General features: G+C 40.0%; 1 protein-coding gene across 1 annotated transcript in view; it reads left to right on the plus strand.

Moving 5' to 3' along the window:
• The window catches only part of SLC25A46 (solute carrier family 25 member 46), a 121,313-nt gene extending 94,392 nt beyond the window's left edge, over positions 1-26,921 (plus strand). Inside the window, exons 4-8 of the mRNA XM_053701538.1 lie at positions 9,704-9,781; positions 12,422-12,522; positions 13,723-13,779; positions 13,912-13,969; positions 26,004-26,921. Of these exons, the coding sequence (XP_053557513.1) occupies positions 9,704-9,781; positions 12,422-12,522; positions 13,723-13,779; positions 13,912-13,969; positions 26,004-26,573 (864 nt within the window). The 3' untranslated portion in view covers positions 26,574-26,921. The remainder of the gene's footprint in view (positions 1-9,703; positions 9,782-12,421; positions 12,523-13,722; positions 13,780-13,911; positions 13,970-26,003) is intronic.
• The last annotated feature ends 409 nt before the right edge of the window (positions 26,922-27,330 follow it).

A 27,330-nucleotide genomic window follows, 5' to 3' on the forward strand; every position in this document is an offset into this window, starting at 1 on the left:
CAAAACGTTTTTTTTTTGTTTTTTTTTTTTCATGGTCCCATAGAGGGAGGGAACTCCCATCCTATTTGGGTCCTAAAGAACTTAAGCAAGTTTTTCATGTCTCCTTGTTCCAGAGGGAGACTATAGGTCCACTCTACCCTTGGTACGGGAAGAGCAGTGCAGGACCACTGTTGAGGAAGGATATCATACCTTTTCATTCCTCCTCAGGTAACATTTCCATTCCTAAGGTTGACGTTTCTGGACCAGCACTTCCAGTACATTGCTCCTTCCGTTTTGGTCTTGCTACTGCTTCTAGAGCCTTTTAGGAATCTAGGGATTCTTTTGGCAGTTGCCAGAATCCAGATCTAGCAGTAGCTTCCCTTGTCTAGACAATTCTGGTTCATTCGCCATTGTCTCGTCTGATAGAAGACCATTAGGGATTTCATCTTTCTTCCTCGATCCTCGGGGATGGAAGAATATCTAGACCAGAGTTCTTTGGTGTAGGCACCAGGGTGGATTCATGGATCATATTTTAGTCTTCATTGACATGAAGACATTTCTATCGGACTTGTGAAGTTATGAGTTAGCCTCATCAGGTCTTGCCCTCCAGACCCCCTTCAGGCCATCGCTGGCTCTGTGTTGGGTGGTGATGATTTGTCATGGGGTACATCTTGGACTTCATTCCTTTTGCCAGGTCTCATCTCAGTCGAGGCTCGGAGTATGCTGAGGCAGTGGAGTGGCGTTGTTTTGAATCTGATTTACCTGGACTACTGGTTGAGAGAATCGCTCTCTAGTGTCTTTGTCCTGAGGGACATCTTTCTTAAATCATCTAGGGCAGTTTTGACTTCGGTCGCAAGTCCGTCAGGATGTTGAGGGTGTGCCAAGAGGGCATGGGGCCTGTGGACTCAGGAGGTTTCCCTCCCGATTAACTTTATGGATCTTCAGGCAATTTTTTTGCTCTGAGGGTTTAGACTACTGGGTTAGTCCCAGTTTATAGATTCTAGTCAGTCATACTTTCGGTGGCTTAGACCCCCATCTGAGGGGAACGAGAGACTCCCTAGCGATGAGGGTAGTGTCTTGGGTTTGGTAGTGGGCGGAGACCCACTACTGCTCGCTGTCGGCGATCCACTCTCCGAGTGTGGATAAGGTCCCCATCCGAGAGGTTTTTCGGATATTTGGAACTGGAAGTGGACGCCGGATGAAAGTCTCAGGACGATTTGTCTCAATACCAAGTTACCCACAGATGGGTCGTGGTTAAGGGATCCTCAGGCGGAGCTAATGAATGCATTAGCGGTGCCTTGGAGGTTCATTACAATTTTTCCTTTTCTGACATATTACTCCTTCCTCGAGTGGTGGCTCGAACCTAGCAGGAGCAGGCGTCAGTGATACTGATTGCTCCGTTGCGGCCCTGAAGATAGTGGTTTGCGGGTTAGTGAGTATGTCGTCTTCCCCTCCATGAAGGTTACCTTGTTGCAGGGATCTGCTTCATCAATTCTTAATTATCTGAGGTGGACATGCGAGATTGACGCTTAGTCTTAGCCAAGAGAGGGTTTCCCAAGAGGTTATGGTCCTCTCCTTTAAGAGCGTAAGCCAGATCCTCGTCATCTATCATAAGGTGTGGAGGACCTCCTTCTGTGAAGAGCGTGGTTCGTCCTGGCACACTATTCAAGTCTGCCAGGATTATTTCCTTCCTCCAGGATGGTCTGGAGAAGGGGCACTTAGCTAGTTTCTTGTTGGGACAGTTTTGGCTCTGTCTGTTTTGCTGCACAAGAGGCTCGCGGAGCTTCCAGACGTACAGTTATTTTGTTAGGTCTCTGACTACGATCAGGTCGGTGTGTCAATCTGATGCTCCTCCTTGGAGCTTAGATCTTGTTTTTAAGGTTTTGCATTGGGCTACTTTTGAACCTATGCTACATTAAGTTGTTATCTTGGAAGATCCCTTTCCGTCTAAATATTGCTTCTGCGTGCAGAGGTCTCTGAGATTGCGGCCTTGCTATGTGACCCTCCTTATCTGGTGTTCCACAATAGTAAGGCTGTTCTACAAACCTAGTTAGGATTTCCTTTCACGGTTGTGTCAAATTGCAACTTTAATCAATAAATTGTGGTTCCTTATGTCCTATTCCTTCTTCTCGAAGGAAAGTTTATTACATAATATGGATTCGTTCCTTGAAGTTCTATCTTTAGGCTACATAGGAATAGACAGATTTTTTTTTTTCTCTTTTTGTTATCTATCTGGGAAGCATAAGGGTCAGAAGGCATCTTCGACTTCCTTATCTTTTAGTTGAGGAGTATCATCCGCTTGGCATATGAGACAGCGGGACACGACTCCTCAGAGGATTACGGCTCATTCTACGAGAGCAGTGACGTCCTCTTGGATCTTCTAAAATGAGGCGTCTATGGATCAGATTTGTAGGGCGGCTACCTGGTCCTCCTTACATTACTTTTCCTAAATTTTTAACAAGTTTTTGCTTTTGTTGAAGCAGCCTTCTGGAGAAAGGGGTCTTGCAGGCTGTGGAGGCCACCTCTCCTTTTTGCCCTCCCATTAGAATTTAGTGTCCTCTGGAGCTTGGGTATAATTTCCCACAAGTAAGGAATGCAGCTGTGGACTCTCCCTGTATTAAGAAAGAAAACATCAATTATGCTTACCAGATAATTTCCTTTCCTTCTGTACAGGGAGTGTCCACAGCTCCTGTCCGTGTTCTCCGATGGGCGGCCCTAAATTTTAACTTGTTCTGGCACCTTTTTCACCCTGATATTTCTCCTACTGTTCCTTGTTACCTCATCAGAATGACTGGGGGATGAGGGAAGTGGGGGAGGTATTTAAGCCTTTGGCTGGGGTGTCTTTGCCTCCTGGTGGCCAGGTTCAGTATTTCCCACAAGTAAGGAATGCAGCTGTGGACTCTCCCTGTACAGTAGGAAAGGAAATTATCTGCTAAACCTAACTTGTTTTTTCAAGGAGAATCTAAATGCCAATTTTCACGTTTGTAACATCATCGGTTTTTGAGATATAGGTATCCTCATAAAAAAGTTCACCCCCCTTTTTCACCCCCTTAGGGAAGTGCTTTCCAAAAATCCATCCTTAGTAGGTGCCTACGTTAAAAAACAACGTACTTTCCAAATGTCACGTTCCTAGGTTAAACGGTTTGAGCTGGGCGTTGATGAGTCAGTCAGGACTTCTTTTTTATATATATATGATGAAGGGGACAGTTTGATCCCCGAAACGTCACAACGATAACCCACTTTTGGTGAGTGCGGATCTATTTTACATTATTGAAAACCACTGTTCCTGACACCCTGGCCAGCCATTGAGGAGGTGAGAGTGCTTATCCCACAACTATATACATACACACACACACACACACACACCTGCACTTACTGGACTTTCAATAGTAGTAAAATTTAGTATAGCTGATGTTTCAGGGGAAACATGCCCCTTCCTCAGACCAACATAAAGTAGTGAAAGTGTAAACAATTTAAAGACTAAAACCCCACCCCCACATCAAAAAATGTGCCATAATGGGTTTTTTAACAGCCGCATAAACTAAATCTAAATATTCAACATAGAGTTTATGTATGTAAACAAACATTATTAAGAAATATAACACATCATATTAAATTGAATAAATATGTGCATATGTCAATATTAACCCTAACAGATATAAACTCCACTACAAAATGCTATATGTATCCGTCTTTTTTTTCATCCACTAAATACTATAATCCAATCTTAGACACTGGTAAATATGTCTTGATATCATATACATAAAGCTTACCTATGATTGTGATTGGGAAAATTAGTGATCTGATAGGAATAACAGTTATCCACGTATCAAACTATGGAGCATGAAAACAGCGTAGTATGTCCCGATTGGATGATGTGTCAATCAAGAATGGGGAGACGTTGTGTGCAGGGTCAACATTTTTGCCAATCAATGTGTTGCTTGTATCACGCCCACACAAATCAAAACTTAGTATGGCCTGCCCCACCCGTAACGACTCAATCAGTTCCTCAGGCAAATAATAAAGTGGGGAGGACACAGTCCCGCATGTCAATCAAAAATACAAATATGCACTCATACATAATATACATTGTAATTATAGCAACAATTCATACATATGTCATACCAGTCCTCAACCAGCCCTAACAAAACACACCCACTAAAAATAAGCCAATAGAATATAAATCGTCATCAGTACAGAAAAAAATCTCCCTCAACTTCATCCTTCATTGTAGACATATGCTAACATTAACAGGGGATCCCTACCATGACCCAATCATAAGTTGCTAATGTATAAGTAAGCCCAAGATAAAATTATCATAACTTATTGCGTAAATCCCGCCATTAATTTTACTTGAATCTAATTATAGGACATCATTTTTGGCTCTAAAACTTGAATTCTAAATAAGAGTAATAGTGTAGGTTCTTAAGCCATATATGGTATACAGATCTGTCATCACCTCAAATATTTGATCTAGATAACATAAATGTAAAAGTTAAGCACTGTATAATACATTAATACATATTTTACAGAAAACCATGTTATTCAAACCATTTGGAAATGTACTATTCAGTTGATAGATCCAAGATTCACATTGTAATAATAATTTCACCCTATGACCACCTCTCCTAGGATTTCCCACATATTTTGTGGTGCATGTCAAAAAATATTTTATCTTATTCTTGAGATTGGTATGTGGATGTCAGAAATTAGAGATGGGAATCATTGCATGACAGTTAGTGCAAGAAGTACAAGGATAACATCCCATCTTAGAAGTGGACAACCAAGTCTTGCTCGAATAACAATGAATTGGATCCCTATTCATTTGCACGTTCCTTGAGTTAGACGCTCTCTTTAATCACCCTAAGGGATAGTTGGAAAGGCTGAGAGGGGTTCGTACCCACACTATCCCTATGTTTTATTTTTGATAATTTGGTTTATTATTTTATGTAATGCTCGACTTATTTTTTGTAAAGTTAGATTAATTTAATCATAGCTTTTTTATTTTAATTGTAATTTAGTATTTTTTAATTTAGGTAATTGGGGTTATTTTGGGGGGTGTTAGGTTAGGGGGCTTAGTATAAGACTAAGTGCAGCTCGCTCCTGTCACAGGAGCGAGCTGCACTTAGTGCTATGGCGCGGTCGGGCCGGGCTGTGACTATACAGCTGGCCCGATGCGCTGACTAAATATAACAGACCCGTTCAGCAGAGAGCGGGTCTGTAAAAGCGCCATATGTTTAACAAATTAAAAGGTAAAAAAGGAATTTATAGCTATAGCACCTAAATAATGTTATATAATTCTGCACTATGTGCAGAATTATATAACATTATTTTTAAGGTTTACTGTCCCTTTAAGCATAGAATTTTCTTCAACAGGATTTTTTTTTTTTTTTTTTTCTGGCCAGTGCAGTGCTTTCAAATTGACAACCGGCACATTTTTAGTGCAGTACTTTGCAATTATTGGCTGCTCTGCTCCTGAAAATTGATACCTTTTTAGATGCAATATTATTGTTACTTTTACCCGCCAGAACAGCTTCCTTTCACACTATTTACTCTGTGACTGTCTGCGACTGCGATGTAAGTGTACTAGCTTTCTATTACTGCAGCTGTTTGAAACTCTGTTCCCTATTACTGTGTCGGCTTATCGTGTAGGTGCTTGGTGTTGACTTGAGCAGTGAGTGCACTAATTCGGTATTATTATTGATTAGTGTGTTGAATCGTGTTTTTACTGAGTGGGCACTGGGGCAGGCAGGCACGCACGTAGTTATTACTAATATGTTAAGAGGCTCAGGCTGGGGATGAAAGGGAGGCACTTCTCAGTGTCACTTCTCACATGTACTGCGTGCTTTCAAAACAGACTTCGGAACGACAATAACAAATTCTGGTTTTCATTTCTGGCTTTTCAAGAATGTAATTTTGCTGTTCCAAAGTCTGTTTTGAAAGCACGCAGTACATGTGAGATGTGACACCGAGAAGTGCCTCCCTTTCATCCCCAGCCTGAGCCTCTTAACATATTATTATTATTATTATTAACTACGTGTGTGCCTGCCTGTCTGCCCCAGTGCCCACTCAGTACAGAGTACGCTTTAAATAAATGGCAATGGGCATGGGCTTGACTTTATGTACCCTACACACAGTAATCGTAATAAAATCAGTATGGTGGGGTATATGTGAAGTGAAAGTATGTTTATATAATATAATGCAGGGGGGTGCATAAAGAAACCAGGGTGATATTGATATGCGGGGGGGGGGGGTATGCATGAAGAGACCATGGTGATATTGATATGCGGGGGGGGGGGGGGTATGCATGAAGAGACCATGGTGATATTGATATGCAGGGGGGGTATGCGTGAAGAGACCATGGTGATATTGATATGCAGGGGGGGGTATGCATGAAGAGACCATGGTGATATTGATATGCAGGGGGGGTATGCATGAAGAGACCATGGTGATATTGATATGTGGGGGGGGGGGTATGCATGAAGAGACCATGGTGATATTGATATGTGGGGGGGGTATGCATGAAGAGACCATGGTGATATTGATATGTGGGGGGGGGTATGCATGAAGAGACCATGGTGATATTGATATGTGGTGGGGGGTATGCATGAAGAGACCATGGTGATATTGATATGTGGTGGGGGGTATGCATGAAGAGACCATGGTGATATTGATATGCAGGGGGGTTTGCATGAAGAGAGTAGACCAGGGTGATATTGATATGCAGGGGGGTTTGCATGAAGAGAGTAGACCAGGGTGATATTGGTATGCAGGGGGGGTATGCATGAAGAGACCATGGTGATATTGATATGAGTGGGGGGTATGCATGAAGAGAGTAGACCAGGGTGATATTGATATGTGTGGGGGGGTATGCATGAAGAGACCAGGGTGATATTGATATGTGGGGGGGGGGGTATGCATGAAGAGACCATGGCGATATTGATATGTGGGGGGGTATACATGAAGAGGCCAGGGTGATATTGATATGCAGGGGGGGGGTGTGTATATATATATATATATATATATAACACACACAATTTAAAACTGAATTTTATTTCAAAATGACCTGCAGAAAAATATTTACTACAAAAAATCTCATCGCAGAAAGTGAAAAAAAGTTCTGCTTCTGGGTTGCTGACATGATACAAGCCCCACTGATGATCTGAGCAGCTGCATTATTTAAATGTGGTTGCAGTGAAAATATCTAGCTATACTTCACATGCACATGCAGAGAGAAATGTTAACACTAAAACAGTGATAACTCTTAAATAGAAGCATTTTTGCCAATACATGTACTGTATATTGTAAATATGTTTCTATTCCAAAATGCAATAAATCTATGTGCATTTATATTTTGACTGGAATGTCCCTTTAAGATCCTTACTGCTTCTCTAGTATGAATATATTCAGTAGACATTTCTTTGTCCCCCATGATGGAGCAAAATCCAAGTGGAGGTGTTTCTGTCTGTCACACATCGTTCAAGTTCTTTACAGTTTAGTCTGTCAGAACAATCTGCCAAAAAGCTTTGATATGTTAAATAGGGCCTTGTTTTTAAGGATTATCTTAAAATCAAACCTACCCAAGTTTTTGTTTTTCACCTAGACAAAGTTTACTAATAAAGCATCTATTCAGCCGTTATGCAAGGCATTCATATGGCTGTATATATTCACAAAATGACCCCACCAGTACTTGGTTATGATGCTAAGGCCTCAATAACAGCTCCTGATATTGAGATTTTGGTTTTGGCCAATATGGGAATCATGTCTTTCTAGTGATTGCAATCCCAAATGGATTTGGCTATTATAAGGGCCCTGCTACAAATTCATTTTTAATTGAAAACATTCTGAAAAAAGGGGGTCTTAAATTGGTGTTATCTAGATAAACTGTTACTCTAAACCGAAACTGACAAATGGAATGACCATTTCATACCTGTAAAGTTTACATTACAGTTGTTTGGAATGATCATTTTGTACAATTTCTAAGGAAAATTAATCTTTTTATAATCCAAATCCATTATGATAACTCTTAAAATAATGGAAAGGCCTTTTGTATATGGGTATTCTGCACTTTGCTTAATGATTTCATTTACACTTAATATTTTATAAAGTATTTACTTTTTAATAATTGATTTAGAAAACTGCGTTTTTCTGATTTTGCAAGCTTTTCATCTAAAATCTAGAAGAACAGAAGTAAATTGGAAAGTTGTTTACAACTGTATGCTCCATCTGAATCATGAAAGAAACATTTTGAGTTTCATGTCATTTTTAAATCTGATCACACCGATGCAATTGCCAATAGCAACCCCATTTAAGAAAAAAAAAATACTCTTAAAGGGACATGAAACCCACATTTTTTTCTTTCATGATTCAGATAGAGAATACAATTTTAAACAACTTTCTAATTTACTTCTATTATCTAATTTGTTTCATTCTCTTGTTATCATTTGTTGAAGTAGCAGCAATACACTAATGGTTTCCAACTAAACTCATGGATGAGCCAATCACTATATATATATATATATATATATATATATATATATATATATATATATATATATATATATATATATATATATATATATATATATATATATATATATATATATATATATATATATATATATATATATATATATATATACGCAGCTACCAATCAACAGCTAGAACCTGGGTTCTCTGCTGCTCTGTATATTTCTGGCCGGCCCACCCACTATTGACAGACTATACAATTGTAATGAATATTTGTTTTATGAATCTAGACTATATATATTCGTATGTATGTACAATATTTAGTCACATTGATTGGAGTAACCATGTTAGTCCAGAGATTTAGATGTCAAAATAACAAGAGTATTGCATTGAGCAATGATACTTTTTTTATACAGTATATGTATGTGTGTATATTTGTTTGACAGATGTTGAAATCGCTATTCCTCCACTTTTTATAAAGTCATTTTTAGATGCCAAATTCAATAAGTGAAAAGTGATTTCCCAAAAACATTTAAAATTATTGGAAAAAATAGTATTGAATAAATGTGAGCTGGTTGGCAGGTTCAGTAGCCTGTTAAATACTTTTTTGTTTCTTTAAAATGCTCAAATAACTTTGTGACCCTAGTACATAACGTTTAAAGGGACAGTAAAGTCATAATTAGACATTCATGATTTAGACAGATGTAAATTGGAGAGGTGTTTAAAATTGTATGCTCTATTATTTAATTTGCTTCCTTCTCTTGCTATCCTTTGCTGAAAAGTTTATCTAGGTAAGCTTAGAAGCAGCAAAGAACCTAGGTTCTAGCTACTGATTGGTGGCTACATATTTATGTGTTCAGTTAGAAACTAATAGTGAAATGCTGCTCCTTCAACAAATGATACCAAGAGAGTGAAACAAATTTGAAAATAGTAGTAAATTGGAAAGTTGTTTAAAATTGTATGTTCAACCTAAATCATCAAAGAATATTTTTGGGTTTGATGTCCATTTAAATACTGTATTTAAATTTGTGACATCTATCAATCACAAATTTGTATTATATATATATATATATATATATATATATATATATATATATATATATATATATATATATATATATATATATATATATATATATATATATATATATATAGTCTTTTTTTTTTTATAGTATTAAAAATGTGTGCTTATTAACCAACTAAATATTTTATTGAATATTTTGTGTCTTGTTTATTTGGATTTTATTTTTTTCAGGTTAACTATCATGCAAGAGATTACCACGTATCTCCCTTTAGCATTGTCAATATTATGTATAACTTCACTAAAACCCAGGTATGTTTGCACAATTTTTTTTTCTTTAGTACTTTCACTTAATTTAGATTATTTAGTTATCTTTTTCTATTTGTTAAACATGGGTTTTAACATTTTCAAAATGTATAACTGAAATATATTAATACATATAATATACATTTTTATATATGATTGATATATTGAGATAGAGATGGATATATATATACACAGCAGGTAGTGGCAGGTGCACTCTCACTAACACTTAAATTCCAAATGCCAGGGTGCTAGAATATGGAAATCAGGAGACAGCACTCACTGGTCTTGCCAAAACTGGATTTATTCAGTGACGTTTCGGGGAATACACCCCTTCCCGAAACGTCACTGAATAAATCCAGTATTGTCAAGACCAGTGAGTGCTGTCTCCTGATTTATATATATATATATCACTCACTGGACTTTTCAAACACCAAACATTTAATGTAACGTTTCGGAGACAAAGTATCCCCTTCCTCAGACAAAAGTGAAATGGCAATACATGCAGAATAAAAAGGCAAACAAAGTGATAACCCCTCCCCCCAATTAATTGGGGGGAGGGGTTATCACTTTGTTTGCCTTTTTATACTGCATGTATTGCCATTTCACTTTTGTCTGAGGAAGGGGATACTTTGTCTCCGAAACGTTACATTAAATTTTTGGTGTTTGAAAAGTCCAGTGAGTGCAAGTTTTTGCTATCATTATCTACTATCCACTAGCACCCTGGCTGCTGCATTTTGAAGTGAGAGTGCTCATCTTGGTACTATATATGTATAATATGTATATGTGTGTTTGTATATAGTTTTTAGTACATATTGGTAATTAAGAATTGCAAAAGACCTACATACAAAATTAATGTTTTATAAAGCTGTCACTGTTAGCGAAACATCACTGTCTCTAGGCAATTTGCAACATACACAGAATTTGAGCTAATTTCTCTGTAGAGCACGGAATAAGCAGTGTTCAAATGTATTTTACAGCAAAAATAAACAAAATAAATAACCTGTATATACTACAATGTTGTTTTATTGTCTTTTAATTTATCGGGATTCATTTTTCAGCATAATGGCCCTTTAAGAGTTGTCCCTATAAAACAGAGAATAATGAGTCAAATGATATGCAACATGGATTTCCTTCTTATTTTGACAACTTTAAAGGGATTTGTTATGATACAATTAAATGCTCTCATTTAAGCATTTTTTTTTTTACAATTAGGTCAAGGTTTATTCACATGTAATGAACCTGTCCACATCTTATCGCAAATTGTGCGGTGAATGTGTTCCCCGTATTTACCATTGCACGATGGAACACTCGTGCAATTACCGCCCTCCTACCCTAACGCAACCAATTCTGTGAGAGTAATTCTCGCCAATCACCCCGGTCGAATGAATCCACAAACTCCAGTTTTGTAAATGAGCGAGCCTTCAATCAATCGGGGTATTCTTACTGTCCTAAACCTTGCTCTTAGTGTTCCTTACAAACTATGCATTTAATACCTGCCAGATAAAAAAGCATAGCTAATGTCTAACTTAGACGAGACACTGCTGCTGATTGGTGGCTAAATACATATTATCACTCCTAATTGGCTCATTATCTGTCCTCCTCAGGAGCTGCAGTGTGTTAAAGCTTGCTCTCTTGCTTGACTATAATAGTCTAGATTACAAGTGGAGCGCTAATTTATCACTCACAAATTTGTTCGTTTTACGGGCGTGTGAATAAATCACTAGCCATTACAAGCGGTAGCAACGCTCCGAAGATTTACCAGAGATTAGATATCTGGTTAATTTTTAAAATGTGCCCCAATTGCACCAAAATACTTTATAGCGTAGTTATTTATTAATACAAATTTTTTTTTTTTTTTTTTTTTTTAAATAACTGCAAGAAGCAGTTATGAGGGGTTAAAGTTGGCATTTGTGGGGTGTTAGATGAAAAAAAAGGCACTGAAAAGTGCCTTTACATTGCGGTCCATGGGAACAGTGTGTTCCCTGTAAATATATATGTATATGCTTATATATATATATATATATATATTTGTGTTTAATATATGTGTATATACACATATAAACACTTAATTTTCATATACAATTCTACTTCAATTTGCTACCCACCGCTGCACGACTTACCCTCTTAGCTGCGCTAGGTTCTCATGCTGTGTATCACCATATGAAAAAAGAGGCTCCCATTGGAACCGATGGAAGAGCGCTCTCGTTAGAGCAAAGCTTCCGTGCAGCATTCGCATTGCACCATTTGCTAGCACTGGTATTACTGAGTGGAGCGATATTTTGCTCTTCACTTGTAATCTGGCCCTATATGTCTATAACCCTTTTATGAGGTTTGTAAGAGACGTAAAATGCTCTAATTAGAGCCTTTTATTTTGAATCATTACTGTTTCTTTTGGGGGGTTTTATTCAAAATTATTTATACATGCCCAATTACTGCTCTTTCAGATAATTGTAGACAATCTTATAGCCAATTTTAAGTATATTTATTGTTCAAATATTCTGTAAAGGTCATTAGGAATATCAATTATGTATTGGTAAGCAGGTTGTATGTGTATGTATCTATATAATTCCAAGTCAGCTCTATTACTAGATGAAAGTACAATTTGATCATTTGTTACATTGTTCATTTTGCTTTGACAATGTTTAGGGACCAAGGGCACTTTGGAAAGGAATGGGAAGCACTTTTATTGTTCAGGGTATAACCCTTGGAGCAGAAGGTATCATCAGTGAATTCACTCCTCTGCCACGGTAAATATATTTCATATTGACTTTTAAGATCTTTTACCACTTGAACAGATAATTTATATGTTGGTGAAGAAGTGATCTTTTTATTGGAATTTTAATTTAATCATAAGTTATATTCTATTTAAAAAAAAAAACCTGATGGGGCAAGATTATCAAAGAATATTGTACAGATGACGATAGAATAAAAAGTGCATTTTTAGATTAAATGAAAAATGTCTTCCAGGAGGCTGAATATTGTAATGGAAGGTGACCCCCCCCCCCTCATTACTACTACCATTATTATGGAATATTTTACCATACCTTAAACTAGGGAGGAACCAATAATATATGATTTTACAATGCCAATAATATATTTAAACATGACATGAACTAAAAATGTAGAGAAGAAAAATAGACTAACAATAACTGTAAGCTACAATTATGCTACCCAAAATTAAAGATATGGCTTCTCTCTTGATGAAAAAGAAAAATTACTATAATGGGCAGAATCTAATAGGCATGGCACGTGATCCATACAAAGATATAGTACAAATATTTGTAATCATGACCATATAAACTGCTAAGCTGAAAAATACTAGGATGGCATGGAACCGAATTTCTTAAAATATGTGTAGCTCTCAAATGAGTGGTCTTATAAATGCATTCTAGGGCTTGGATTAGCAAGACATTCTGTACTTTCAACACCCCGAGAAAATGTCAAGCCTATAAGGAATTGCTTTTACAAAGGCAATCACCTGATGGATAGAAATTGCTCTTTACCGTTTCCGGTCTTTTTATCCATTGCTATATTATGGGGTGTTCCAATTACTTTTATATTCATAATAGACACACGTTATTTTGTTCCCTCCATTGAGAGATGATGCCACACTTTTATAGGAGGGTTCACGTCCTAATTGGCTTCAAGGAGGGGATTAGGTTCTAAAGTAAAGCTCAGTCACCCAAAGCTCGATAACTAGCTATGATTTTTAAATTGTCAGTTGAGTGAGGGAACTCAATTTTGGTGTATAGGAGTAGGCTTATTGTCTCTATGAGAACTCAAAACCACAAAGTATTATTTACTATGACTTGCTATTTAGTTTTTATTGAGACCCATCTTTTGAAAGCAAAATCAAATGGGTTCTTATACATTGTATATTAAAATTATTGTTATTGGTAAAATAAATATATCTGTATATATCTGTGTTTTTGGCACTTTATTTTTAGAGAACTTACTCATAAGTGGAGTCCCAAGCAAATTGGAGGACACATTCTTCTTAAAGGGTAAGTGATATCTTTTACATGACTTTTTCAGTTTAGATTTAATCTTATCATAGCCTGATATTAATACTTAAAATGATTTGTTTAGACCCATGTATAGTGCCTATTAACTGTATGGTTTTCTTTGTCCTGCAGATTGGTTTGTGCAATAGCTACTCCTTTTTATTCAGCAAGTCTTATAGAAACTGTACAGGTAATTTTTTATTTTATTTTACAATCTTGCCTTTTTTTTTGTTTATGAGGGTGTGTCCTTGTCCAGCAATAATGCTGAGTGCATTTATTGTTAATTTTATTATCAATTTAAACAGCTGTTTTTTCCTAAGTAATGTGAATATACAAACATTTCTCCAACATAGGTGTGTCCGGTCCACGGCGTCATCCTTACTTGTGGGATATTCTCTTCCCCAACAGGAAATGGCAAAGAGCCCAGCAAAGCTGGTCATATGATCCCTCCTAGGCTCCGCCTACCCCAGTCATTCTCTTTGCCGTTGCACAGGCAACATCTCCACGGAGATGGCTAAGAGTTTTTTGGTGTTTAAATGTAGTTTTTATTCTTCAATCAAGTGTTTGTTATTTTAAAATAGTGCTGGTATGTACTATTTACTCTGAAACAGAAAAGAGAAGAAGATTTCTGTTTGTGAGAGGAAGATGATTTTAGCAAACGTTACTAAAATCGATTGCTGTTTCCACACAGGACTGTTGAGATGAAGTAACTTCAGTTGGGGGAAGCAGTTGGCAGACTTTTCTGCCTGAGGTATGATGGCCACATTTCTAACACGACTTGGTAATGCTGGAAGGCTGTCATTTTCCCTATGGGGACCGGTAAGCCATTTTCTTAGATTAAGTATAAGAATAAGGGCTTTATAAGGGCTTAAAAAACTGGTAGACATTTTTCTGGGCTAAAACGATTACTTGCTAAGCATATTTGACAGATTATAGCGCTTTATAGTTATTATAATCTTGGGGATTGTTGTTAAAAAACGGCAGGCACTGTATGGACACCTTTTTCAGATGGGGGCCTTCTCTAGTCATAGGCAGAGCCTCATTTTCGCGCCACTAATGCGCAGTTGTTTTTGGAAGGCAAGGCATGCAGATGCATGTGTGAGGAGCTAAGATCCACTGAAAAAGCTTATAGAAGGCGTCATTTGGTATCGTATTCCCCTCTGGGCTTGGTTGGGTCTCAGCAAAGCAGATTCCTGGTACTGTATAGGGGTTAAATGTAAAAACGGCTCCGGTTCCTTTATTTTAAGGGTTAAAGCTTTCAAATTTGGTGTGCAATACTTTTAAGGTTTAAGACACTGTGGTGAAATTTTGGTGAATTTTGAACAATTGCTTCATACTTTTTCGCATATTCAGTAATAAAGTGTGTTCTGTTTAAAATTTAAAGTGACAGTAACGGTTTTATTTTAAAACGTTTTTTGTGCTTTGTTGACAAGTTTAATCCTGTTTAACATGTCTGAACCATCAGATAAACGATGTTCTATATGTATGAAAGCCAATGTGTCTCCCCATTTAAATATATGTGATAATTGTGACATGGTGTCCAAACAAAGTAGGGACAATGATGCCACAGATAATAATAGTGCCCAAGATGATTCTTCAGATGAGGGGAGTAAGCATGGTACTGCATCACCCCCTTCTGTGTCTACACGAGTTTTGCCCACACAAGAGGCCCCTAGTACATCTAGTGCGCCAATACTTATTACTATGCAACAATTAACGGCTGTTATGGATAATTCTATTGCAAATATTTTATCTAAAATGCCTACTTATCAAAGAAAGCGTGATTGCTCTGTTTTAAACACTGAAGAGCAAGAGGACGCTGATGATAACGCTTCTGACATACCCTCACACCAATCTGAAGGGGCCAGGAGGGAGGTTTTGTCTGAGGGAGAAATTTCAGATTCAGGAAAAATTTCTCAACAAGCTGAACCTGATGTTGTAACATTTAAATTTAAATTAGAACATCTCCGCGCACTGCTTAAGGAGGTATTATCTACTCTGGATGATTGTGACAATTTGGTCATTCCAGAGAAATTATGTAAGATGGACAAGTTCCTAGAGGTTCCGGTGCCCCCCGATGTTTTTCCTATACCCAAGTGGGTGGCGGACATAGTAAACAAGGAATGGGAAAGGCCCGGCATACCTTTTGTGCCTCCCCCTATATTTAAGAAATTATTTCCTATAGTCGACCCCAGAAAGGACTTATGGCAGACAGTCCCTAAGGTCGAGGGGGCGGTCTCTACTCTAAACAAACGCACTACTATTCCCATAGAAGATAGTTGTGCTTTTAAAGATCCTATGGATAAAAAATTAGAGGGTTTGCTTAAAAAAATGTTTGTTCAGCAAGGTTACCTTCTTCAACCAATTTCATGCATTGTTCCTGTCACTACGGCAGCGTGTTTCTGGTTCGAAGAACTAGAAAAGTCGCTCAATAAAGAATCTTCGTATGAGGAGGTTATGGACAGAGTTCATGCACTTAAATTGGCTAACTCTTTTATTCTAGATGCCGCTTTGCAATTAGCGAGATTAGCGGCGAAAAATTCAGGGTTTGCTATCGTGGCGCGCAGAGCGCTCTGGCTAAAGTCTTGGTCAGCGGATGTGTCTTCCAAGACAAAATTGCTTAACATCCCTTTCAAGGGCAAAACACTGTTTGGTCCTGATTTGAAAGAGATTATTTCAGACATCACCGGAGGAAAGGGCCACGCCCTTCCTCAGGATAGGTCTTTTAAGGCTAGAAATAAGCCTAATTTTCGTCCCTTTCGCAGAAACGGACCAGCCTCTACTTCTACATCCTCTAAGCAAGAGGGTAATACTTCTCAACCCTAACCAGCCTGGAGACCGATGCAAGGCTGGAACAAGGGTAAGCAGGCCAAGAAGCCTGCCACTGCTACCAAAACAGCATGAAGGGATGGCCCCCGATCCGGGACCGGATCTGGTGGGGGGCAGACTTTCTCTCTCTGCTCAGGCCTGGGCAAGAGATGTTCAGGATCCTTGGGCACTAGAAATAGTTTCTCAAGGTTATCTCCTGGAATTCAAGGAACTACCCCCAAGGGGAAGGTTCCACAGGTCTCAATTATCTTCAAACCAAATAAAAAGACAGGCATTCTTACATTGTGTAGAAGACCTGTTAAGGATGGGAGTAATTCATCCAGTTCCAATAAGAGAACAAGGGATGGGGTTTTACTCCAACCTGTTCATAGTTCCCAAAAAAGAGGGAACATTCAGACCAATTCTAGATCTCAAGATCCTAAACAAATTTCTCAGGGTTCCATCGTTCAAAATGGAAACCATTCGAACGATCCTTCCTACCATCCAGGAAGGTCAATTTATGACCACGGTGGATTTAAAGGATGCGTACCTCCATATTCCTATCCACAAGGAACATCATCAGTTCCTAAGGTTCGCTTTTCTGGACAAGCATTACCAGTTTGTGGCACTTCCATTCGGATTAGCCACTGCTCCGAGAATTTTCACAAAGGTACTAGGGTCCCTTCTAGCGGTTCTAAGACCAAGGGGCATTGCAGTAGTACCGTACTTGGACGACATCCTGATTCAAGCGTCGTCTCTGTCAAAAGCAAAGGCTCATACGGACATCGTCCTAGCCTTTCTCAGATCTCACGGATGGAAAGTAAACATAGAAAAAAGTTCTCTTTCCCCGTCAACAAGAGTTCCCTTCTTGGGAACAATAATAGACTCCTTAGAAATGAGAATTTTTCTGAGGTCAGAAAATCAAAACTTCTAAGCTCTTGTCAAGTTCTTCATTCTGTTCTTCGTCCTTCCATAGCGCAGTGCATGGAAGTAATAGGATTGATGGTTGCAGCAATGGACATAGTTCCTTTTGCACGAATTCATCTAAGACCATTACAACTGTGCATTCTCAGACAGTGGAATGGGGATTATACAGACTTGTCTCCGACGATTCAAGTAGATCAAAGGACCAGAGATTCACTCCGTTGGTGGCTAATCCTGGACAACCTGTCACAGGGAATGAGCTTCCGCAGACCAGAGTGGGTCATTGTCACGACCGACGCCAGTCTGGTGGGCTGGGGCGCGGTCTGGGAACCCCTGAAAGCTCAGGGTCTATGGTCTCGGGAAGAATCTCTTCTCCCGATAAACATTCTGGAACTGAGAGCGATATTCAATGCTCTCAAAGCTTGGCCTCATCTAGCAAAGGCCAAATTCATAAGGTTTCAATCAGACAACATGACGACAGTTGCATATATCAACCATCAGGGGGGAACAAGGAGTTCCCTGGCGATGGAGGAAGTGACCAAGATAATTCAATGGGCGGAGGATCACTCCTGCCACTTGTCTGCAATCCACATCCCAGGAGTGGAAAATTGGGAAGCGGATTTTCTGAGTCGTCAGACATTCCATCCGGGGGAGTGGGAACTCCACCCGGAAATCTTTGCCCAGTTGACTCAATTATGGGGCATTCCAGACATGGATCTGATGGCGTCTCGTCAGAACTTCAAGGTTCCTTGTTACGGGTCCAGATCCAGGGATCCCAAGGCGACTCTAGTGGATGCACTAGTAGCACCTTGGACCTTCAACCTAGCTTATGTTTTCCCACCGTTTCCTCTCATTCCCAGGCTGGTAGCCAGGATCAACCAGGAGAGGGCTTCGGTGATCTTGATAGCTCCTGCGTGGCCACGCAGGACTTGGTATGCAGACCTGGTGAATATGTCATCGGCTCCACCATGGAAGCTACCTTTGAGACAGGACCTTCTTGTTCAAGGTCCATTCGAACATCCGAATCTGGTTTCTCTCCAACTGATTGCTTGGAGATTGAACGCTTGATTTTATCAAAGCGTGGGTTTTCAGATTCTGTAATTGATACTCTGATTCAGGCTAGAAAGCCTGTGACTAGAAAAATTTACCATAAGATATGGAAAAAATATATCTGTTGGTGTGAATCTAAAGGATTCCCGTGGAACAAGATAAAAATTCCTAGGATTTTATCCTTTCTACAAGAGGGTTTGAAGAAGGGATTATCTGCAAGTTCTCTGAAGGGACAGATTTCTGCGTTATCTGTTTTACTTCACAAAAGGCTGGCAGCTGTGCCAGATGTTCAAGCGTTTGTTCAGGCTCTGGTTAGAATCAAGCCTGTTTACAGACCTTTGACTCCTCCCTGGAGTCTTAATCTAGTTCTTTCAGTTCTTCAAGGGGTTCCGTTTGAACCCTTACATTCCGTAGATATTAAGTTATTATCTTGGAAAGTTTTGTTTTTGGTTGCAATTTCTTCTGCTAGAAGAGTTTCTGAGTTATCTGCGCTGCAGTGTTCTCCGCCCTATCTGGTGTTCCATGCAGATAAGGTGGTTTTACGTACTAAGCCTGGTTTTCTTCCGAAAGTTGTTTCCAACAAGAATATTAACCAGGAGATAGTTGTACCTTCTTTGTGCCCGAATCCAGTTTCAAAGAAGGAACGTTTGTTACACAATTTGGACGTAGTCCGTGGCTCTAAAATTCTATTTAGAGGCCACTAAAGATTTCAGACAAACTTCTTCTTTGTTTGTTGTCTATTCTGGTAAAAGGAGAGGTCAAAAAGCAACTTCTACCTCTCTTTCCTTTTGGCTTAAAAGCATTATCCATTTGGCTTATGAGATTGCCGGACGGCAGCCTCCTGAAAGAATCACAGCTCATTCCACTAGGGCTGTGGCTTCCACATGGGCCTTCAAGAACGAGGCTTCTGTTGACCAGATTTGTAAGGCAGCGACTTGGTCTTCACTGCACACTTTTGCCAAATTTTACAAATTTGATACTTTTGCTTCTTCAGAGGCTATTTTTGGGGGAGAGGTTTTGTAAGCCGTGGTGCCTTCCATTTAGGTGACCTGATTTGCTCCCTCCCTTCATCCGTGTCCTAAAGCTTTGGTATTGGTTCCCACAAGTAAGGATGACGCCGGACACACCAATGTTGGAGAAAACAGAATTTATGCTTACCTGATAAATTACTTTCTCCAACGGTGTGTCCGGTCCACGGCCCGCCCTGGTTTTTTTAATCAGGTCTGATGAATTATTTTCTCTAACTACAGTCACCACGGTATCATATGGTTTCTCCTATGCATATTTCCTCCTGTACGTCGGTCGAATGACTGGGGTAGGCGGAGCCTAGGAGGGATCATATGACCAGCTTTGCTGGGCTCTTTGCCATTTCCTGTTGGGGAAGAGAATATCCCACAAGTAAGGATGACGCCGTGGACCGGACACACCGTTGGAGAAAGTAATTTATCAGGTAAGCATAAATTCTGTTTTTTATTGTTCATGTTCCTCATTTGAATTTTTTTTTTATGTACACCATTGACTTACTCTTGAAATTCATGTAACATTAGCAATTTATTTTGTATATTCCATAGTGTTTGTGCTCAGACACCAAAGGCTTTATGCCACCTTTTTTTTTTTTCTTTTTTTTCTTCTTCGCCTTACATTCCTGACTCCATGAATTACAAGGGCAGTTTTTTTTAGGAGTCCGGTAATGTGAAGAATAATCCAAAAGTAAGATACCAGATAACATTCTAAAAGCCATGTGCTTTTTGAAACCCTTTTTTCTCTTGCAAGGTGTATCCAGTCCACGGATTCATCCTTACTTGTGGGATATTCTCATTCCCTACAGGAAGTGGCAAAGAGAGCACACAGCAAAGCTGTCCATATAGCTCCCCCTCTGGCTCCGCCCCCCAGTCATTCTCTTTGCCGCTCTTACAAGTAGCATCTCCACGGGAGGGTAAAGTGAATGTGGTGTTAGATTTTTAGTTTTTATATCTTCAATCAAAAGTTTGTTATTTTTAAATAGTGCCGGTTTGTACTATTTACTCTCTAGCAGAAAATGAAGAAGAATTCTGCTGAGAGGAAAATGATTTTAGCATGTTGTAACTAAAATCCACTGCTGTTCCCACACAGGACTGAGGAGTACCAGAAAACTTCAGTTGGGGGGAACAGTTTGCAGGCTTAACTGCTACAAGGTATGTTCAGTCATCTTTTTCTAGTCAAGACTTAGTAATGCTAGAAGACTGACAAGAATCCCCATGTGTGGAAGATAAGCCATATTCTGAGACTCGGTATAGAAGGAAGGCTTAATTAACAGGGCTCAAAGACTGGTGGACACTGTTAAAGGGCAATCGATTATTTTATTGTGAAAATATAATCATTATACAAGTTTTTTATTACTTTTGAAGTGTTTTATGGGGTTTTATTCAACATGGCAGAATTTTAGACACCTATTTAGGGTTCTGAAGGCCCCACAACTCCGGAGTGGAGAGGGAGGGGGCCTAAATTTCGCGCGTCAGTTGCGCAGTTCATTTTGCAGACAGCTTCATGCAGCTTCACGTGGAGGGTCCAAGGACTTCATAGAGGCTTATTTTCATCAAATGAATCCCCAGGGGCAAGGTAGGGCCACAGTAATAGGGGCCAATGCGCTAGTAACTCTAGCGCATTGGCCCCTATTACATTACAACAATTAGCAGCAGTTATGGATAATTCCCTTGCGGCATTTTTATCCAAACTGCCAGTTTTTCCTAAAAAGCGTGATAGCTCGGTTTTAAGAACAGAGTAGGAGCAATCAGAAGCTTTGGAGAATTTATCTGTTGTACCCTCACAACACTCTGAAGTGTCGGTGAGGGATGTGCTGTCCGAGGGAGAAATTTCTGACACTGGAAAGGTTTCTCAGCGGGCAGAATCAGATTCCTTAGCGTTTAAATTTAAGCTGGAACACCTCCGCGTGCTGCTTAAGGAGGTATTAGCTACGCTGGATGATTGCGACCCCATGGTGGTCTCAGAGAAATTGTGTAAAATGGACAAATATCTAGAAGTCCCTGTATTCACTGATGCGTTTCCGATCCCGAAGAGGGTGGCGGATATTGTGGATAGGGAGTGGGAGAGACCAGGTGTACCCTTTGTTCCCCCCCCCTATCTTTAAGAAAATGTTCCCCATTACTGATCCCAGGCGGGACGCATGGCAGACGGTCCCTAAGGTAGAGGGGGCAGTTTCAACACTAGCCAAGCGCACAACCATACCAATTGAAGACAGTTGTGCGTTCAAAGATCCTATGGATAAAAAATTAGAAGGTTTACTAAAGAAAATATTTGTTCAACAAGGTTTCCTTCTCCAACCTATTGCCTGCATTATTCCTGTAACTACTGCAGCGGCTTTCTGGTTTGAGTCGCTCCAGATGGAGACCTCATATGACGAAATTATGGATAGAATTAAGGCTCTAAAGCTGGCTAATTCTTTTATCACAGATGGCGCTTTGCAATTAGCTAAGTTAGTGGCGAAAAATTCTGGTTTTGCCATCATGGCGCGCAGATCGCTTTGGCTTAAATCATGGTCGGCCGATGTGTCGTCTAAGACAAGGTTACTGAATATTCCTTTCAAGGGAAAGACCCTTTTCGGGCCCGAGTTGAAAGAAATTATTTCGGATATCACTGGGGGAAAGGGCCATGCCCTCCCACAAGATAGGCCTTTTAAGACTAAAAACAAGACTAATTTTCGTTCCTTTCGCAACTTCAGGAGCGGTCCTGCTTCAACCTCTGCGACCGCAAAGCAAGAGGGTAACTCTCCACATCCCACGGCAACCTGGAAGCCTTTGCAGGGCTGGAACAAGGGTAAACAGGCCAAGAAGCCTGCAGCTGCTACTAAGACAGCATGAAGGGGTAGCCCCCGATCCGGGACCGGATCTGGTAGGGGGCAGACTCTCTCTCTTTGCTCAGGCCTGGGCAAGAGATGTTCCCGATCCCTGGGCATTAGAGATAGTTGCTCAGGGATATCTTCTAGAATTCAGGGACTCTCCTCCAAGGGGAAGGTTCCACATTTCTCGTCTGTCTACAGACCAGACAAAGAAAGAGGCGTTCTTACGCTGCGTAGAAGATCTACTCAAGATGGGAGTGATATATCCAGTCCCATTTACAGAACAAAGACTGGGTTTTTACTCAAACCTGTTTGTGGTTCCCAAAAAGGAAGGAACTTTCAGGCCAATCCTGGATCTAAAAATTTTAAACAAATTCCTCAGAGTCCCATCCTTCAAGATGGAGACCATTCGGACAATCTTACCGATGATCCAGGAAGGTCAATATATGACTACCGTGGATCTAAAGGATGCGTACCTTCATATTCCTATCCACAAAGATCACCATCAGTTCCTAAGGTTTGCTTTTCTGGACAAGCATTACCAGTTCGTGGCCCTTCCCTTCGGGTTGGCCACTGCTCCCAGAATTTTCACAACGGTGCTAGGGTCCCTTCTAGCGGTACTAAGACCGCGGGGCATTGCAGTAGCACCCTATCTGGACGACATCTTAATACAGGCGTCTTTTCTCAGAACCAAGGCTCATACGGATATTGTTCTGGCCTTTCTAAGGTCTCACGGGTGGAAGGTGAACAACGAAAAAAGTTCTCTGTCCCCGCTCACAAGGGTTCCCTTCCTGGGAACATTAATAGACTCGGTAGAAAGGAAAATATTTCTGACGGAGGTCAGAAGGTTAAAGCTTCTAAGCACTTGCCGAGCTCTTCATTCCATTCCTCGGCCATCTGTAGCTCAGTGCATGGAGGTAATCGGATTAATGGTAGCAGCAATGGACGTAGTCCCTTTTGCTCGAATTCATCTCAGGCCACTGCAATTGTGCATGCTCAAACAGTGGAATGGGGATTATGCAGATTTGTCTCCTCAAATCCAACTGGATCAGAAAACCAGAGATTCTCTTCTCTGGTGGTTGTCTCAGGATCACCTGTCTCAGGGAATGTGCTTCCGCAGACCGGAGTTGGATCATCGTAACGACCGACGCCAATTTGTTAGGCTGGGGCGCGGTCTGGGACTCCCTGAAAGCTCAGGGCCTATGGTCTCGGGAAGAGTCTCTTCTCCCGATAAACATTTTGGAACTGAGAGCGATACTCAATACGCTCCAGGCATGGCCTCAGCTAGCGGCGGACAAGTTCATCAGATTTCAGTCGGACAACATCACGACTGTAGCATACATCAATCATCAGGGAGGAACAAAGAGTTCCTTAGCAATGAAGGAAGTAACCAAGATAATCAGGTGGGCGGAGGATCACTCTTGCCACCTATCTGCAATTCACATCCCAGGAGTAGACAACTGGGAAGCGGATTTCCTAAGTCGTCAGACTTTTCACCCGGGGGAGTGGGAACTACACCCGGAGGTATTTGCTCAGCTGACTCAGCTTTGGGGCATTCCAGAGTTGGATCTGATGGCATCCCGTCAGAACACCAAACTTCCTCTTTACGGATCCAGGTCCAGGGATCCCAAGGCGGCATTGATAGATGCTCTAGTAGCGCCTTGGTCCTTCGATCTGGCCTATGTCTTTCCACCGTTTCCCCTTCCCCCTCGGCTGGTAGCCAGAATCAAACAGGAGAAGGCCTCGGTAATTATGATAGCGCCTGCGGGCCACGCAGGACTTGGTATGCAGACCTAGTTGACATGTCATCTGTTCCACCATGGACACTGCCAATGAGGCAGGATCTTCTAATACAGGGTCCATTCAAGCATCCAAATCTAGTTTCTCTGCAGCTGACTGCTTGGAGATTGAACGCTTAATTCTATCCAAGCGCGGGTTCTCTGATTCAGTCATAGATACTCTGATCCAAGCTAGAAAACCTGTCACCAGGAAAATTTACCATAAGATATGGCGGAAATATCTTTGTTGGTGTGAATCCAAGGGTTACTCGTGGAGTAAAATTATGATTCCAAGAATATTGTCTTTTCTCCAAGAAGGATTGGAGACAGGTTTATCAGCTAGTTCCTTAAAGGGGCAGATATCCGCTCTGTCGATCCTTTTACACAAGCGTCTGGCAGAAGTACCAGATGTTCAAGCGTTTGTACAGGCGTTAGTCAGAATCAAACCTGTCTATAGACCTGTGGCTCCTCCATGGAGTCTAAATTTAGTTCTTTCAGTTCTTCAAGGGGTTCCGTTTGAACCTTTACATTCCATAGATTTTAAGCTATTATCTTGGAAAGTTTTGTTTTTGGTTGCTATCTCTTCTGCTCGAAGAGTTTCAGAATTGTCTGCTTTGCAGTGTAATTCACCCTATCTGGTGTTCCATGCAGATAAGGTAGTTTTGCGTACGAAACCTGGTTTTCTTCCTAAAGTTGTTTCTAATAAGAATATTAACCAGGAAATCATTGTTCCTTCCTTGTGTCCTAATCCAGCTTCTAAGAAGGAACGGCTTTTACACATTCTTGGTGTGGTTCGTGCTTTGAAATTCTATTTACAAGCAACTAAGGATTTCAGACAAACATCATCTTTGTTTGTTGTCTATTCTGGTAAGAGGAGAGGTCAAAAAGCGACGGCTACCTCTCTTTCCTTCTAGTTGAAAAGCATCATCCGATTGGCTTATGAGACTGCTGGGCAGCAGCCTCCTGAACGAATTACAGCTCATTCCACCAGAGCTGTGGCTTCCACTTGGGCCTTCAAGAATGAGGCTTCTGTTGAACAGATTTGTATGGCAGTCTTCACTGCATACTTTTGCCAAATTTTACAAATTCGATACTTTTGCTTCTTCGGAGGCTATTTTTGGGAGAAAGGTTTTGCAAGCAGTGGTGCCTTCTGTTTAAGGTACCTGTCTTGTTCCCTCCCTTCATCCGTGTCCTAAAGCTTTGGTATTGGTATCCCACAAGTAAGGATGAATCCGTGGACTGGATACACCTTGCAAGAGAAAACAGAATTTATGCTTACCTGATAAATTACTTTCTCTTGCGTTTCTCTTGGTGTATCCAGTCCACGGCCCGCCCTGGCAATTAGGTCAGGTTAAAATTTCTTGTTTAAACTACAGTCACCACTGCACCCTATGGTTTCTCCTTTTTCTCCTAACCGTCGGTCGAATGACTGGTGGGCGGAGCCAGAGGGGGAGCTATATGGACAGCTTTGCTGTGTGCTCTCTTTGCCACTTCCTGTAGGGAATGAGAATATCCCACAAGTAAGGCTGAATCCGTGGACTGGATACACCGCAAGAGAAAGTAATTTATCAGGTAAGCATAAATTCTGTTTTTACTGGAGGAGAGACAACTATGTATAGGTTCTGTTACTCCGTTATGATGCTGCATAGCACGTGAATTCTAGTGTGTACATGAGTGATCTGTTCTGCAACGGGAAAAAAAAGAAATTGTTTATTTTGTGTTTGATCAATAGAATCACATTTGTATATTACTTGAAGTGAATAGTTAAAAGGAAAGTAATAAAAAAATCTTTGCAATCACTTTACATCTTTTCCTTTATTTTTGTTTAGAGTGAAATTGTTCGCGATAATCCAGGAGTTTTGGATTGCATAAAAGAAGGCATTGGCCGAGTTATGCGCCTCGGTGTTCCTCACAGCAAACGATTGCTGCCACTTCTCGTTATTATGTTTCCTACTGTTCTGCATGGTGTTTTGCATTACATCATCAGCACCATTGTGCAGAAGTGTGTATTGTTCATTCTTAAAAAGAAGAATCCTCCTCGAAACTCCGATTTAAATGGAGCTCAAAGCATTTTAGAAGAGTATTTCCCAGAACTTATTGCAAACTTTGCAGCTAGCCTTTGTGCTGATGTCATTCTATATCCTCTAGAGACTGTTTTGCATCGGCTTCACATTCAAGGGACACGTACGATTATAGACAATACTGATCTTGGCCATGAAGTTGTCCCAATTAACACCCAATATGAGGGCATGAAAGACTGCATAAATACTATAAAACTGGAAGAAGGTACACTGGGCTTTTACAAAGGTTTTGGAGCAGTGGTTGTACAGTATGCACTTCATGCAGCAGTCCTACAAATTACAAAAATTATTTATTCATCTATATTGCAAAATGTCTGATCAGAAATCCAAATGAAGCTGCATGACTGACTAGCAGAAATGTGAGAATAGACAAAGGAATCATGTTTTTCTTTTTAAATAACCATTCATACAGCTATTTACAGATATTAAGAATGAAAAAAATGGGTGTTCTCCATCTTAAGGTAAATGTCCTGATAAAGCTTTTAAATGAATCCATCATTAAAACATTATTTGTACATAACTGCTAAAGTTTATGCAGTGCTAAAACAATGTGTCTGTCATTTGTTTTTACATAGGTGAGATATTTAACCGTGGATGTGAAAAGTATACTTATTTTTTACAAACAAAAATAATAATAATAAAAAAAACAAGCTAAGTGAACATTTAGCCATAATATTATTTGTCTTCATTAAATCTGTGTGTAACAAACTGGGGAAGTCAAATTTGAAATGCATAATAGTGCATCTCAAGTTTTTGCAATATAAATAGATTTGAATATCAATTTTCTTTGTATGCTTGAGACCCACATTGCTTACTGCTATAATTCATACGTACATTAATTCCCTTTATGTCTTAAAGGGATAGGTCAAAATTGAAATTGCTTGGGTGCATTTATATTTTAAAAAGAAGCATTTTTGCAATTTACATCCGTTAGCTTCTAGTAAAAGTTATAAATGTATTTCTACAGCACAGGCACATTTGACGTGAGGGCCCGTGCTTTAGTATTCAGGTTTAGAGAGCTGGTGGTGTCTTGATCCTGTGAAGACTTAAAGGGCAATGATACCCACATTTTTTC

This window comes from Bombina bombina, chromosome 2 (genome assembly GCF_027579735.1).
Source record: "Bombina bombina isolate aBomBom1 chromosome 2, aBomBom1.pri, whole genome shotgun sequence".
In the NCBI taxonomy this organism is placed as follows: domain Eukaryota; kingdom Metazoa; phylum Chordata; class Amphibia; order Anura; family Bombinatoridae; genus Bombina; species Bombina bombina.